Genomic DNA, 16,418 nt, shown 5'->3' with positions numbered 1-16,418 from the left:
ATTGGCCTTCATAAATCAAAGCACTAAGTTCAGGAGATGGGATGCTGAAGTTGTATAAGATGTTTGTGAGGCCTAATTTGGAGTATTGTGTGCAGTTTTGGTCACCTACAAACAACAAAGATGTTATCAAGGTTGAAAGAGTACAGAGAAAACTTACAAGGATGTTGCTGGGTCTGGAGGACCTGAGTTATCAAGAAAGATTGAACAGGTTAGGACTGTATTCCTTAGAGATTTGATAGAGATTGAGGGAGATTGAGGGGTATTGATAGGTAAATGCAAGGTTGGGTGGGACTATAACCAGAAGTCATGGGTCAAAGGTGAAAAGTTTAAGGGGAGTGAGAGGGGAAGCATCTTCACTCAGAGGGTTGTGAGAGTGTGGAATGAGCTGCCAGCACAAGTGGTGCATGCAAGCTCGATTTCAACATTTGAGGAGTTTGGATGGGTACATGGATGGTAGGGGTGTGGTCCCGGTGTAAGTTGATGGGAGGAGGTAGTTTAAATGGTTTCAGTATGGACTGGATAGGCCGCAGGGCCTGTGTCTGTGCTGTACTTCTCTATGACATACTGGAGATGACAATAAACGATCTCAAAACTTGAAGTCGCCTCTCCTCCTTCATACTTGAGTTGAGTGTTACTTCAGCGCAAGGGAAGAGGGTACAAATGCTATTGAATAGGATAAATAAAATACCACTGAAGTCAATTTTTGCAAATATTTATGGTTTTTCAACTGATTTATTTATGTCACTCAGTTTGCAAAGTTTGTGCAATGTAGCTTGTCTTAACCGAGCTGTCCTCACCCACGCTAAGGCAGCAGGACTTGAGGACCCTGCGGATCCCTCAGCCCCGGAATGTCCATGTCCAATATCCAAACCCTGACTCAGCTGCAGGCTGCAGAGACACCGCTGGGAGGAGCAGCCTGCACTGGGCAAAGGGGAAATAGCAGCAATTAAGGATGGACTCGGGGACAAATATCTTCCCCTTATCACTCACCGATACACAAGAGTAGGAGCTGCCATTAACACTCATGCACACCATCTTCCTGCAGATTCCTGGTTGAACACTTTCATGTTCACGACTCAAGAATAGCAGTATTCTTGTAGAGAGGAAGGAGGTGGCACCTATAAGACGCAGCAATGGATCAACCAAATTTTCAGAGAGATGAGAGACCTCCCCCCCAATAGGTTTAACAGCATGAGAGTCATGTTAGCAAAACGAACGACATGTCAACAAACAAATCTTTCTGATAGTGACTGCACTTTGGGAAATGGGCAAAAGGGGTTGATTAGTAATTAATCACAATTATTAGATTAGCTACGAGTTATTGCAGTGAACCCTTGTCTGCTGATAGTTTCAGCTTTAATTTAAACGGGTGCAGATAGTACATGGTTTAATTTACAAACGTGTTCACATACAGTCCCAGGACACAAACACTGGGGGGAGCGTGGGCAACAGCAGATCATAAAAGAAAAATAACAAAATTGGAGATGGCTCTGGCCCACGGACAGCAGCGAGTCCTCAGATGTCTGGATTGTGGGGTTAGGGGTGGGAGTGGTTTCCACACCAAAGATCAGGTTCTCATAGAAATCCCTCCCTCCGGAACTGCTCCTGCAGAATGTCCTTGTACTCATCGAAGCCTCCTTCCACTCTCCTCACGGTGCCACAGCCGCATACCCAGAGCTCTTTGCACACCATGCGGATCAGTCGCTCGTCGTGAGACACCAGAATTACTCCGCCCTGCCAGAGCACACACAAAGTCACCGTAGCAATGCGGCAATTATAGATGCACATTTCCAAAGAATACACGCGCGTCAGCACGCATACACTCACTGACTGGCACAATTTCTCATTAGCTACCAGCGCCTGGTGCTGTTCCACAGGGGTCGGTATTGGGACCACTTCTTTTTACATTACATGTCAATGATCTCAATGACGGAATTGATGACCTAATGACCAAGCTTACAGAGTATATGAAGAATGGTGGAGGGATAGGTAGTGTTGAGGAAACAGGGAGGCTGCAGAAGGACTTAGACAGATTGGCAGAATGGGCAAAAGAGTGGCAGGTGGAAATGTGTGGTCATGCATTTTGAGAGAAGGAAGAAAGGTGTAGACTATTTTCCAAATGGGAGAAAATTCAAAACTCAGAGCTGCAACTTGGGACTCCTCGTGTAGGATTCCTGAAAGGTTACAGGTAAGGAAGGCAAATGCAATTATACCATTCATTTCAAGAGGGCTAGAATATAAATGCAAAGGTGCAATTCTGAGGCTTTATAAGACATTAGTCAAACTGCACTTGAAGTATTGTGAACAGTTTTAGGCCCTTTGTCTAAGAAAAGATGTAGGCAACACACAGAAGATGCTGGACTCAGCAGGCCAGGCTGCATCCATGGAAAAAAGAACATTCGACGTTTCGAGCCGAAACCTTTCAGCAGCACTGGAGAAGAAAAGCCGAGGAGTAGATTTAAAAGGTGGGGGGAGGGGGAGAGAAAGACAAGGTGATAGGTGAGACCAGGAGAAGGAGAAGTAAAGAGGTGGGAAGTTGATTGCTGAAAGAGACACAGGGTTGGAGAAGGAACAATCTGCTAGGAGGGGACAGAAGGCCATGGAAGAAAAGGGGGAGGAGCACCAGAGGGAGGCGATGGGCAGGCAAGGAGATGAGATGATCGGGAATGGTGGGGGAAGGAGCATTACTGGAAGTTCGAGAAATCGATGTTCATATCATCAAGTTAGAGGCTACCCAGATGGAATACGAAGTGTTGCTCCTCCAGCCTGAGAGTGCCCCATTGCGATGGTAGAGGAGGCCATCGATGGACATGTCAGAATGGGAATGGGAAGTGGAATTAAAATGGGTGGCCACTGGGAGATCCTGCTTTTCCTGGCAGATGGAGCGAAGATGCTTAGCAAAGCGGTCTTCCAATCTACATCTGGTTTCACTTATATACAAGAGGCCACACCGGGAATACTGGATACAATACATAACACCAACAAACTCAAAAGTATCGCCTGGAAGGATTGTTTGGGGCCCTGAATGGTAGTGAGGGAGGAGGTGTAGAGGCAGGTTTAGCACTTGTTCTGCTCACAAGGATAAGTGCTATGAGGGAGATCGGTGGGGAGGGACAAATGGACAAGGGAGTTGCATTAGGGAGCGATCCATGTGGAAACCAGAAAGTATGTGGGGGGGCAGGAAGGAAAGATGTGCTTGGTGGTGGGATCCCATTGGAAATGGCGGAAGTTACAGAGAATTACGTGGTGGATGCAGTGGCTGGTGGGATGGCAGGTGAGGATAAAAGGAACACTATCCCTGATAGGTTGGTGGGAGAATAGGGTAAGAGCAGACATGCATGAAATTGAAGAGATATGGTTTGAGGGCAGAATTGACAGTGGAGAAAGGAAAGTCCCTTTCTTTGAAAAAGGAGGACATCCCCTTTGTTCTCCAATGAAAAGCCTCAACTGAGAACAGATTGAGCGGAGACGGAGGAATTGAGAGAAAGGGTTGGCGTTTTTACAAGTAACAGGGTGGGAAGAGGTGTAGCCCAGAAGATTCATGAGAATTATCCCAGGAATGAAAGGATTAATGTATCAGGAGCATTTGATGGTTCTGGGCTTGGAGTTTAGAAGAATGAGGGGGAACACATTTAACCACATCACACATGGAAACGTCTAGACAGATCAGATGCACAGAGGATGCTTCCTATAGTGGGTGTGTCTAGGATCAGAAGGAACAGTCTCAGAATAGAGGGATATCCACTTCGAACAGAGATGAAAAAGAATTTCTTTAGCCAGAGGGTGATGAATCTGTGAAATTCATTGCCACAGATGGCTGTAGAGGCCAAGTTATTGGGAAAATTTAAAGTAGAAGTTGATTAGGTTCTTGATTAGTCAGAAAGTCAAAAGTTATGGAGGGAAGGCAAGGAAATGGGGATTAGACGGATAACAAATCAGCCATAATGGAAAGGCAGAGCAGACTGAATGGCCTAATTCAGCTCCTATGTCAATGCCTTACGGTCTTGCAGGAGCCAGAGCCGCTGTGTGCATCGTCACCATCACTGGGGCTTGCAGGACATTGCTGCGCCAGCTGTCAGCAGCATTTCCTACCGTGCAACCCTGATTTGCTTTAAATTTGCTTCACTATCTGATCTGCATTAAAGAGACTGTGGAAATCTCAGTTCTCTCTTCCATTTCATTTGCAAACTAACCGTGGTATAAATGTTACGGAGCACAAATAGTTAACTGCATTTTCAAAGTGGACAATTAAATGCCCCAGCAATGCCATTTCGGTACACGCAGCTGAGCGTTGAGGTGGCACGGTAGCATTGCTGTGACTTCAGCACTGACTGCACTAGTGACACGGGTCCAATACCTGCTGCTGTCTGTAAGGGATTTGTACATTCTCCCTGTCCCTGTCCTCCCACATCCCAAAGGCATACCAGTTAGCAGTAGTAACTTGTGAGCATGTTATGTTGGCATGGGAAGCTTGGTGGCTCTTGTGGACTGCCCGCAGCACGACCTCGGACTAAGTTGCTGTATGTTTCAATGTTTCGATGTGCATGTGACAAATAAAATGAACACAGCGGATTCCCATTAGTTGTGTCATCAGTTAATCGGGCAGCTAGTTATTTGGGACAAAATAACTGGAATTTCCTTTGCTTAATTTGGACACCATGAATTCAATTAGGATTGGAGACCGTTGCTGAACAATTTCTAGCTAACGTCGATCGCGTGCACTTGTGTAGCTGTTAAGACACCACACCATGCTCAGAATGAACAGGTTTTAAATAGCATTACTTGCATGTTCGTGTTCAAAAAGTAACGATTTTTATCACTGATAGTTAGTGAGAAATAAGCAGTAAGACAATTTAGAACTGTTCTGCTCACTGAGGTTTCAGGCATTCAGGCTTGGAGATCCTAGAAATGGCCAGAAGTGAAAATGAAATGATTTCACTGCTTCAGCAAGTTAGGAACTATGAAGAACTTGAAAGTATTGATAATCATCTTGAATGATACAATGAAAATGAAGCTTTGGGGCATGCAAATCTTGTATGAAGGCAGGCTGTTATCTGCACCGGGTGGCTGCGCTGATTTTGTTCATTTACAGTCAATGAAACGAACACAGCAGCATACACTGGATGAATTTCTCTGTCAATAACTATTAGGAACTAATACATAGTTTTATAATACTGTAGTAGTATTGGTAATGTTCAAATTTGTTCTGTACCTCATTCAAATACAAAATTGGTTACTCAGTTAAATGGTAATTTGTCTTTTTTATACTTTTTTAACTATTTTCGTGAAACCGGCTAATTAAGGTGGCCACTTAATTGGGCCAAACTGTACTGGTCTCGATGTGTCCCAATTAAGCTAAATCCACTGAATTTACATCTTTATCTTTATACTTGGTGCCTAAGTGGGGAGTCATCATGTCATTGGCTATAGCGCTGACATAGCACATTAGGATTAGGATTATGAAGACATGTGGTCCTCTTTTATTGTCATTTAGTAATGCATGCATTAAGAAATGATATATTAATCACATTGTTGGAAAATCTCCCCAGGTAGTTTACCTTAAACTTCTGCAATGCATTTCCCAGCGCCTCTATTGTCTCCATGTCCAGGTGGTTGGTTGGTTCATCCAGGATATAGAAACTGGGGCTGTATGTTAAAATAAAAAATAATACAACTGTGAGACTGAGAAACGACCACTGCTGATAATCTCCAAGACCAGAATCCAACAGGTACAAAAATGCAGTGAGATATTGGGTGAACTTGATAGCCTGATGAACACAAAAGCCCCAACCAATCCACCACACCTGGTCAAAATCACTCACCCCCACAACCTATGCACTCTCTTTCAGGGAGACAACTCATGTTCTAAATATCATTTATTACTTATTTCTCTATTATCATTTTCTATTTATATAATTTGTTGTCTTTTGCACATTGGTTGTTTGTCTATCTTACTGTGTACGGTTTTTCATTGCTACTATTGTGTTTCTTTATGTTTACTGTGAATTCCCACAAGAAAATGAATTTCAGGCCATAGCAGTGCCTCTACATTCTTAGAAGGTTTTGAAGATTCGGATTGTCATCTAAAACTTTGACAAACTTCTAAAAATGCGCTGTGGAAAGTATCCGGACTGATTGCATCACGGCCTGGTATAGAAATACCAAGGCTTAAGAGGGGAAAAGCCTACAAAAAGTAGTGGACACAGCCCAGTCCACGATGGGTAAAGCCCTCTCCACCAATAAACATATCTACATGGAGTGCTGTCGCAGGAAAGCAGCATCCATCAAGAATTCTCCCTGCTGCTATCAGGAATAGTTATTATCCCTCAACCATCAGGCTCTTGAACCAGAAGAGAAAAATTCACTCAATTTCACTCACCCCAACACTGAACTGTTCCCACAACCTATAGACTCACTTTCAAAGACTCTTCATCTCATGTTCTTGATACTTATTGCTTATTTATTATTATTTTGTGTGTTGATTTTTTTGGTTCCTTTGTATTTACTGTGAATGCCTGCAAGAAAATTCAATATCAGGTCTGTACATGGTGGCATTTATGTACTGTGATAATAAATTTAGAGTCATAGAAAAGTACAGCACAGAAATAGGCCATTTGGCCCATCTAATCCATGCCAAATCATTTAAACTGCCTACTCCCATCTACCTGCACCAGGACCATAACCCTACCATCCATGTACGTATCGAAACTGCTCTTAAACATTGAAATTGAGCTTGCATGCAACCACTTGCACTGGCAGCTAATTCCACACTCTCACAACCCTTCCCTTTGAAATTTGAAAATCAACCCAGATGACAGTAGTTCAGCAGCTGAATCAGACACGACAGTCAACATGGCTACACGGACAGAGTGGGGACCATGTTTAAACCTGAGAACATTCCATGCACACTGCTACGTGTTGAATAGGTGTGCACTACTGTATGTCTGGGCTTTCAATGACTGTATAAGTCAAGGTCAGGTGACATTTCAGCCCCGAGGTAGGCTGAGACTAGAACTAGAGGTGATGGATTAAGGGTCAAAGGTGAAATATTTAAGGGGAACTCGAGGGGGAACATCTTCACTCTGAGTGTGAAACCAGCTGCCAGTGAAAGTGGTGGATGTGGGTTTGACTGCAACTTTTCAGAAGAATTCAGATAAGTAAATCGATGGGAGGCCAGTCAGTGATGTAGTGGCATCCACACCGGACTCTGAGGCAAGTGGTCCTGGGTTTGAATCCGGCCGGTTCCTTGTTTACATTCTACCCGTGCTGGGTTAAGTGTCGAATTAGCAACTCCACTTCGTAAAAAAAAAACAGACAAAATGCTAAAGAAATGGCAAAGATTGCCGCCAGATGCAGAGAGAGACAACAATAAAATGGATGGGAGGTATGTGGAGGGCTATGTTCATGAGTGGGTTGATGGAACTAGATAGAATAAACAGATCAGCATGGACGAGATGGGCCAAAGGGTCTTTTCCTATGTCGTCTGTGAGCTAATTGGCTGTAAATGACTGTGTGTACCTGTGTGTGCCTGGTCTGTGTGCGTTTCAGTCAGTGTGTATGAATAAACACTTCAAAGGCTTCCAATCACAAACAAGAGAAAATCTGCAGATGCTGGAAATCTGAGCAACACACAAAATGCTGGAGGAACTCAGCAGGCCAGGCAGCATGTATGGAAAATAGTACAGTCGACGTTTTGGGCTTTGTCCATTCGGCAGGACCAGCATTTTGTGTGTGTGTCTCTTGGGCTTCCAGCTGGGTAAAGGTATAATTTTTAACCGATATTTCAATGACAAACTCCACCGTCTTCATCAGGGATGATGCCTACGCATGTCTAGTCTAGTGGTATATATACCCCCACCATCTGTCCCTCCTGATTGGTTTAGTCCTCATCCAATCAGGTTTCCATTATCTCAACTTCTTCACAATCAAATGCTAGTCTCTGTGTATTTCAGTCAAGGTGCCTGTGTGCACGTCGCTGAACTCCATCTGCCACTTCTCAGCCCAGTTTTGCATCCTATTGATGTCCTGCTGTAACCTCTGACAACCCTCCACACTATCCAAAACACCCTCAACCATTGTGTCATCAGCAAATTTACAAACCCATCCCACCACTACCTCACCCAGGTCATTTATAAAAATCACGAAGAGAAGGGGTCCCAGAACAGATCACTGAGGCACACCACTGGTCACCAACCTTCATGCTGAATATGACCCCGTCTACAACCACTCTTTGCCTCCTGTGGGCAGGCCAATTCTGGATCCACAAAGCAAGATCTCCTTGGATCCCATTCCTCCTTACTTTCTCAATAAGCCTGGCATGGGGTACCCTATCAAATGGCTTGTTGAAATCCATATACACTACATCTACTGCTCTACCTTCATCAATATGTTTAGTCACATCCTCAAAAGATTCAATCAGGCTCATAAGGCATGACCTGCCTTTGACAAAGCCATGCTGACTATTCTTAATCATATTATGCCTCTCCAAATGCTTATAAATCTGCCTCTCAGGATCTTTTCCATCAGCTTACCAACCACTGAATTAAGACTTAGTGGTCTATAATTTCCTGGGCTATCTCTACTCCCTTTCTTGAATAAGGGAACAACATCCGCAACCCTCCAATCCTCCGGAACCTCTCCTGTCCCCGCTGATGATGCAAAGATCATTACTCAGCAATCTCCTCGCTTGCCTCCCACAGTAGCCTGAGGTATATCTCATTCAGTTCCGGTGACTTACCCAACTTGATGCTTTCCAAAACCTCCAGCACATCCTCTTTCTTAATGTCTATATGCCCAAGCTTTTCAATCCACTGTAAGTTCATCCCTACAATCGCCAAAATCCTTTTCCATAGTGAATTCTGAAGCAAGGTATTCATTAAATACCTCAGCCATCTCCTCGGTTCCATACACACTTTTCCACTGTCACATTTGATTGGTCCTATTCTCTCACATCTTATCCTCTTGCTCTTCACATACTTGTAGAATGCCTTGGGGTTTTCCTTAATCCTGCTTGCCAAGGCCTTCTCATGGCCCCTTCTGGCTTTCCTAATTTCATTCTTAAGCTCTTTCCTGCTAGCCTTATAATCTTCTAGATCTCTATCATTACCTAGTTTTTTGAACCTTTCGCATTCTAGACCTCTTGAAATGAATGCTAACATGGCATTTACCTTCCTTACCACCGACTCAACCTGCAAGTTAACCTTTAGGATGTTCTACACAAGGAAACCTAAGTCCCTTTGCATCTCAGAGTTTTGGAGTTTCTTCCCGTTTAGAAAATAGTTTGCACATTTATTGCTACGAGCAAAATGCATGACCATGCATTTTCCAATACTGCATTTCATTTGCCACTCTCTTACCCATTCTCCTAACCTGTCTGTCCTTCTGCAGCCTACCTGTTTCCTCAACGCTACCTGCCCCTGCACCAACCTTTGTATCAGAATCAGAATCTGCAAACTTGGCAACAAAGCCATCTATTCCATCATCTAAATCATTGATATACAACAGAAAAAGAAGCGGTCCCAACACTGAATCTGCAGAACACCACTAGTCACTGGCAGCCAACCAGAAAAGGATAAACAAGAGATGCTGGAAATCTAAGCAACACACACAAAATGCTGGAGGAGCTCAGCAGGCCAGGCAGCATTTAGGGGCAAAGTACAGTTGATGTTTCGGGCCTAAAGCCCTTGGCAGAACCTTTTATTCCCACTTGCTGGTTCCTATCAATCAGCCAATACTCTAACCATGCCAGTAACTTTTCTGCAATACCACAGGTTCTTAACTTGGTAAACAGTCTCATGTGTGGCACCTTGTCAAAGGCCTTCTGAAAGTCCAAATATACAACATCCACTGCATTCCCTTTATCTATCCTACTTGAAACCTCCTCAAAGAATTCCAACAGGTTTGTCAGGCAAGATTTCCCTTCAAGGAAACCATGCTGACTTTGTCCTATCTTGTCCTATGTCAGCAAGTACTGAGGTCAGGCTAACTGGTCTACAACTTCCTTTCTGCTGCCTTCCTCTTTTCTTAAAGAGTGGAGTGCAGTTGAGTGAAGTTATCCCCTCTGGTGCCTGATGATTGAGGGGTAATAACTGTTGCAGAACCTGGTGATGTGAGACCTGAGGCTCCTGTATCTCCTTCCTAATGGCCTGTGCGTACTTTTGTGCGCGTGTGCCTGTGTGGACAGCAGGGTAAATACAGGAGAGCTGTAATGTGGCGGAGTAGGTGAAGGGGTTACAGCGAAATAAGATAGGGATCGTGGAGTTGACTAGAATGTGTCATGAGCCAACATGCTCAACAGGTTGAATGAATGGCCTTCAATTTCATGAAAAAACAAGAAATATGGTTGATATTCATGGGGTAAAGTAGAGAGGAACCGAAATGCAGCAAAAGACATCAGCCAGAACACAAATAAAGTCATCTCAGAAACCAAAGCAACACACACAAAATGCTGGAGGAGCTCAGCAGGTCAAGTGGCATCTATGGAAATGGATAAACAGTCAACGTTTCAGGCTAAGGCCTTCATCAGGACTGAGGAAGCGGGAAGATGCCAGAAGAAGGTGGTGGAAGAGGACAAGCTAGAAGGTGATAGTTCAATCCAGGTGGGTGGGGAAAGCGGATGAAGTAAAAAGCTGGGAGGCAACGGGTGGAAAAAGCAAAGGGCTGGAGAAGAAGGAATCTGATAGGAGAGGAGAGTGGACCATTGAGGGAAAGGAAGAGTGGCAACAGGGTGAGGTGATAGGCAGGTGAGGAGAAGAGGCAAGAGGCTTGAATGGGGAAATGAAAAGGGAAGGGGTAGTGGGAAAAAATTACAGGAAGCTGGAGAAATTGATGTTCATGCCATTAAGTTGGAGGCTACCTAGATGGAATATGAGGTGTTGCTCCTCCAATCTGAGAGTGGCTTCATCAAGGCCACGGACTGACTTGTCTGACTGGGAACGGGGATATTTTTACTCAGGGGTCCAAACCGGGAGGCTTGAAAATGGAGCTGGAAACCGTGTGGAACAAGACAGCGATGATGGCTTTGCAAGCTCTCTTTGGATGCAGACTAGTGGTCTGGGAGGTAGTTGAAGACGACCAAGAAATGAAGCAGAGTATGGAAATGAGGTGGATGTGGCAGCAGAATTAGGACAATTTGCCTATCGAGTCTGCTCTGTGGAAGCTATGAAGTACCGGAGGGCTGGGTGCACCCTCAACACCAACAAAATTCTTTCAGAAGAGGAGTTAGCAACCTTTTTATGCCATGGATCTTTACCATTAACCGAAGGGTCTATGGTCCCTAGGTTGGGAACCCGTTTTAGAAGAATGAGGGCAGAATCTCATGGAAACCTATCATCAAATATTAAAAGGGTCAGACTGAGTGGACTTCAGAGGATGTTTCCTATATTGGAGGAGTCTAGGACCAGAGGGCACAGCCTCAGAAAAGAGGGTTGCCACTTTAGAACAAAGATGAGAAGTAATTTCTTTAGCCAGAGGGTGGTGAATCAGGAATTCTTTGCCACAGGCAGCAGTGGAGGACCAGTCACTGGGTATATTTAAAACAGAGGTTGCTAGGTTCTTGATTCATCAGGGTATCAAAGGTTACAGGAAGACAACAGGAGAATGGGGTTGAGAGGAATGATAAATCAGCAGTCCTAATGCTGCTCCTGTCTTACGGAAATGGCCCTTACAGAGCAAAGGGAAAGGCAGTACATACTGGGAGTGAAATGGCCAACTGGCCAGGTGGAACTCAAACGCACAGGACAAAGCAACTAAAAGTCAACAGATGGTCAGGAAAGTCACAGTGCTTACCAGGGCATTGTCATCTGTGCAAACGCCACCCTGCTCTTCTGTCCCCCTGATAGACTGGCTACAGGTCTCACTGCCAGGTCTCCCGATATCCCATAACCTCCCAGCTGATGTCGGTATTCCTCTTCTGTCCTCCCTGTAAAGATCAGATCAAAAACAAAACCATTTAATCACAGCTTAGGTTTAGTAATACATCCAAGACCCACACTATAAAGGAAAATTAGTGGGTTTTTTTGCCACTTGTACATCAAAATAAACAGTGCCATGCCCTGTTTTGCGTCAGATCAAACCAGTGAAGTTTGTACTGGGCAGATGGGGCTTGTCAGCAATGATGGGCAGTTCTGACCTCAAACCTCCACTGCCTTATGGATATACCCACTCATGGGGAAGGCTTTGGAAATAAACTCCCAAGGAAAAATCTGGAACTGGAATCCCTAAAACAGTCCTACGTTTGAGTTTAACAATGACTGGCAACTCCTGCAATGCTGTGGTGCCAAACTGTATGGGTCTCTGCCATTCTTTTGGATTCATCAGCTGTGTGAAGAAGGGGAGCCTGCTGCATGGGCAACAGCTCGCTCTCCATATTGGACTGCCCTGACTTGCGTATTACGTAAACTGCTAGGTCAATCCCCACCAATGGAGGGCCTCAAACACCTTGTACAACTTCAACATGACATCCTAACTCCTGTGCTCAAAACTCTGATCTACGAAGGCCAAAGTGCCAAAAGCTCTCTTTATTACCCTATCTACCAGTAATGCCACTTTTGATGAATTATGGATCTGCATCTCCAGGTCCTTCTATTCTACCGATTTCCTCAGTGCCCTACCATTCAATGTGCAAGTCCTACTCTTGGTTGAAGAAGAAAATGCCTTAAGTCTACACTCAAGTTCATGGCATATCCTCTTTACTATCTCCCCTCCATTTCATGTCAAAAGTATATCACTGTCTTAACTGTGGAGGAACAGAGGGATCTTGGGGTTCACATACATACATATATGCCTCAAAGTTGCTGTGCAAGTTGATATGTGATTAAGGAGGCGCATGGTGCACTGGCCTCCTTTAGAAGGGGGAATTGCGTTCAAGAGTCTAGGGGTAATGTTTAGGTCTATAAAATTCTGGCTGGACCACACTTGGAATGTTGTGTTCAGTTTTGGTTGCCTCATTATAGCAAGGATGTGGAAGCTTTAGAGAGGGTGCAGAGGAGATTTACCAGGATGCTGCCTGGATTAGACAGCATGGCTCATGAGGCTGAGTGAACTAGGGCTTCTCTCTTTGGATGAGAGGATGAGAGGTGACTTGATAGGGGTGTATAACACGATGAAGCATCAAATAATATTGAGGAAGCAGGGAGGCTGCTGAAGGACGTGAATAGATTAGGAGAATGGGCAAACAAATGGCAAATAGAATACAGTGTAAGGAATAAAAGCATAGACTATTTTCTAAACTTGAAGGAAATTCTGAGGGACTTGGCAGTCCTCGTGCAGGATTCCCTAAAGGTTAATTTGCAGGTTGAATTGGTGGTGAGGAAGGCCAATGGGATGTTACCATTCACTTTGAGAGCAGTAGAATATAAAAAACAAACATATAATGCTGAATTTTTCTAAGGTCTCACTTGGAGTATTGTAAGCAGTTTTGAGCCCTTTATTTTAGAAAGGTTGTGCTGATATTGGAGAGGATTTAGAGCAGGTTCATGAGAATAATTCCGGAAATGAAATGTTCATCATGTGAGGAGTGATTGATGGCTCTGGGTCTTTACTCGCTGGAATTCAGAAAATGATGGGGGAATCTCATTGAAACCTATAGGATGTTGAAAGGCCTAGATAGAATACATGTGGAAAGAATGTTTCCTATCATTTAGGACCAGAGGGCACAGCCTCAGAATAGAAGGACGTCCTTTTAGAATAGAGATGAGGAGAAATTTCTTCAGCCAGAGGGTGGTAAATCTGTGTAATTCGTTGCCACAGATGGCTGTGGAGGCCAGGTCTGGGTATATTTAAGGCAGAGATTGATAGATTCTTGATTAATCAGGGTGTGAAAGTTTACAGGGAGAAGGGTTTCAGAGGGAAATGTATCAACCATGATGGAACAGCAATGGAGACTCAATGGGCTGAATGGCCTCATTCTATTCTTATGCCTTATGGTCTTATGATAAGAGGGATAGATCGAGGAGATAGACAGACTTCTTCCTGGGGTGGAAATGGCAAGTGCAAGGGGGCATAATTTTAAGGTGACTGAAGGGAAGTATGGGGGGGGGATGTCAGAGGTGGGCTTTTTACACAAAGAGTAGAAGGTGCTTTGAATGTGCTGCCAGGGACAGATACATTAGAGAGACTCAAGGGACTCTTAGATAGGCACGTGGATGATAGAAAAATGTTGGGCTATGCAGGTGGGAAGGGCTAGATTGGCTTGGTACGTGGATGACAGAAAAACAGAGGGCTATATGGGAGAAAAGGATTGGAATAGGTTGAAAGGTTGCCATAACATCATGGGCAGAAGGGTTTGTACTGTGCTGTAATGCTCTTTGTTCTAATGTCAACCAGTGAATGAAGCAGAGTGGAGAAGTTGAAAGATTCATAACCCCCTCAGCAAATTTCTCGTCGCAATCTTGACTGTACAACTCCCTTCCCCAAGACTGTCTCCACAATTCGCCTGGGGAAATGACCCCTGCTATTAACCCATGAATTTCCTACAGAATCTCAGTAAGGCTGCTGAATCTAGTGACCTTAGGCATGGCACAGTAGCGTAACGGCTAGTGCAATGCTATTACAACACTAGCAACCCAGATTCAACTTTGCTACTGTCTGTAAGGAGTTCATATGCTCTCCCTGTGTCCACGTGGGTTTCCTCTGGGTGCTCCGATTTCCTCCCACATCTGAAAGATGCATGGGTTAGTAAGTTAATTGGTCACATGGATGTAACTGGAACCCGGGCTCACTGGACCAGAAAGGCCTGTTACCATGCTTTATCTCTATATCAGCGGTTCCCAACCCTTTTAATGCCATGGACCCCGACCATTAACCGAGGGGTCCATGGACTCTAGGTTGAGCCCCTGCTCTAAATAAATAAACCTAACTTCCACTGAGTACATAACATCAATGTATGGTAAACACAAAATACTCTGCAGATGCTGGGGTCAAAGCAACAGCCACAACACGCTGGGCAAATTCAGCAGGTCGGGCAGCATCTGTGGAAACGATCAGTCAACGTTTCGGGCCGGAACCCTTCGTCAGGACTGAATTCATCAATGCATGGTACACAAACTGTACCATGGCAGACAGGAAGGTTCTACAATGGGTAGTCAGAACTGAATTCAACCTGTACCAAAATAGATCGTCATGGTGAACGCAGTGTGACACCTTGAACTGACTACTTCAGTGCCCTGATGCCCTGCTCTCATCATCACTCCCCAACTCGGGTACTGTGGTGCGAGTTACCTGGGAACTTGGTCGCCAGAAGTTCCACTGAGCTGATGTTCATTTCCAGCTGGTCTACGTGATGCTGGCTGAAGTACCCAATTTTTAAATTCCTGTTTGGAGAAAAACAGAAAAACATAGAAACATAGAAAACCTACAGCACAATACAAGTCCTTCGGCCCACAAAGCTGTGCTGAACATATACTTACTTTAGAAATTACCTAAGGTCAGCTGTAGCCCTCTATTTTTCTAAGCTCCATGTACCTATCCAGCAATCTCTTAAAAGACCCTATCGTATCCACCTCCACCGCCGTCGCCGGCCACCCATTCCACGCACTCATCACTCTCTGCGTAAAAAACTTACCCCTGACATCTCCTCTGTACCTACTTCCAAACACCTTAAAACTGTGCCCTCTCGTGTTAGCCATTTCAGCCCTGAGAAGAAGCCTCTGACTATATAACTCTGGGATGTTATGGCGAGGTTGTAAAGACATTGATGAGGCCAAATTTGAGTATTGTGTGCAGTTCTGGTCATCTAACTATAGGAAGGATATCAGTAAGATTGAAAGAGTGCAGAGAAGATTTACTAGGATGCTGCCGGGTCTTCAGGAGTTAAGTTACAGGGAAAGATTAAACAGGTTAGGACTTTATTCCTTGGAGCGTAGAAGAATGAGGGGAGATTTGATAGAGGTTTACAAAATTATGAGGGGTATAGACAGAGTAAATGTGAAAACGCTCTTTCCACTTAGATTAGGAGAGATGAATAGGAGAGGACATCGCTTTAGGGTGAAAGGGGAAAGGTTTAGGGGGAACCTCTTCACTCAGAGAGTGGTGGGAGTGTGGAACGATCTGCCATCTGACATGGTAAATGCGGGCTCACTCTTAAGTTTTAAGAATAAATTGGATAGGTACATGGATGGGAGAGGTCTGGAGGGTTATGGACTGGATGCAGGTCAATGGGACTAGCAGAATAATATTTCGGCACAGACTAGAAGGGCTGAAGGGCCTGTTTTCTGTGCTTCAGTGCTCTTTGGTTCTATCCACATGATCAATGCCTCTCATCATCTTATACACCTCTATCAGGTCACCTCTCATCCTCCGCCACTCCAAGGATAAAAGGCCGAGTTCAATTAACCTATTTTCATGAGGCATGCTCCCCAATCCAGGCAACATCCTTGTAAATCTCCTCTGAACCCTTTCTATAGTTTCGACATCCTTCC

The 16,418-nt window shown here is 44.5% G+C and overlaps 1 protein-coding gene across 3 annotated transcripts in view; it reads right to left on the bottom strand.

The window, feature by feature from the left end:
• Positions 1 to 700: 700 nt before the first annotated feature.
• Positions 701 to 16,418, bottom strand: part of abcf3 (ATP-binding cassette, sub-family F (GCN20), member 3) — a 252,315-nt gene continuing 236,597 nt past the window's right edge. For all 3 annotated transcript variants that reach the window (XM_072254865.1, XM_072254867.1, XM_072254866.1), the window contains exons 18-21: positions 15,220 to 15,311; positions 11,788 to 11,920; positions 5,559 to 5,646; positions 701 to 1,734 (exon numbers count right to left, since the gene is read on the bottom strand). In XM_072254865.1, coding sequence (XP_072110966.1) covers positions 1,576 to 1,734; positions 5,559 to 5,646; positions 11,788 to 11,920; positions 15,220 to 15,311 — 472 coding nt within the window. In that variant the 3' untranslated portion in view covers positions 701 to 1,575. The remainder of the gene's footprint in view (positions 1,735 to 5,558; positions 5,647 to 11,787; positions 11,921 to 15,219; positions 15,312 to 16,418) is intronic.

Source organism: Mobula birostris, chromosome 4, assembly GCF_030028105.1.
Source record: "Mobula birostris isolate sMobBir1 chromosome 4, sMobBir1.hap1, whole genome shotgun sequence".
Classification (NCBI taxonomy): Eukaryota; Metazoa; Chordata; class Chondrichthyes; order Myliobatiformes; family Myliobatidae; genus Mobula; species Mobula birostris.
The sequence above is the reverse complement of the archived record's forward strand: the minus strand, read 5'-3'. Positions and strand labels throughout refer to the sequence as shown.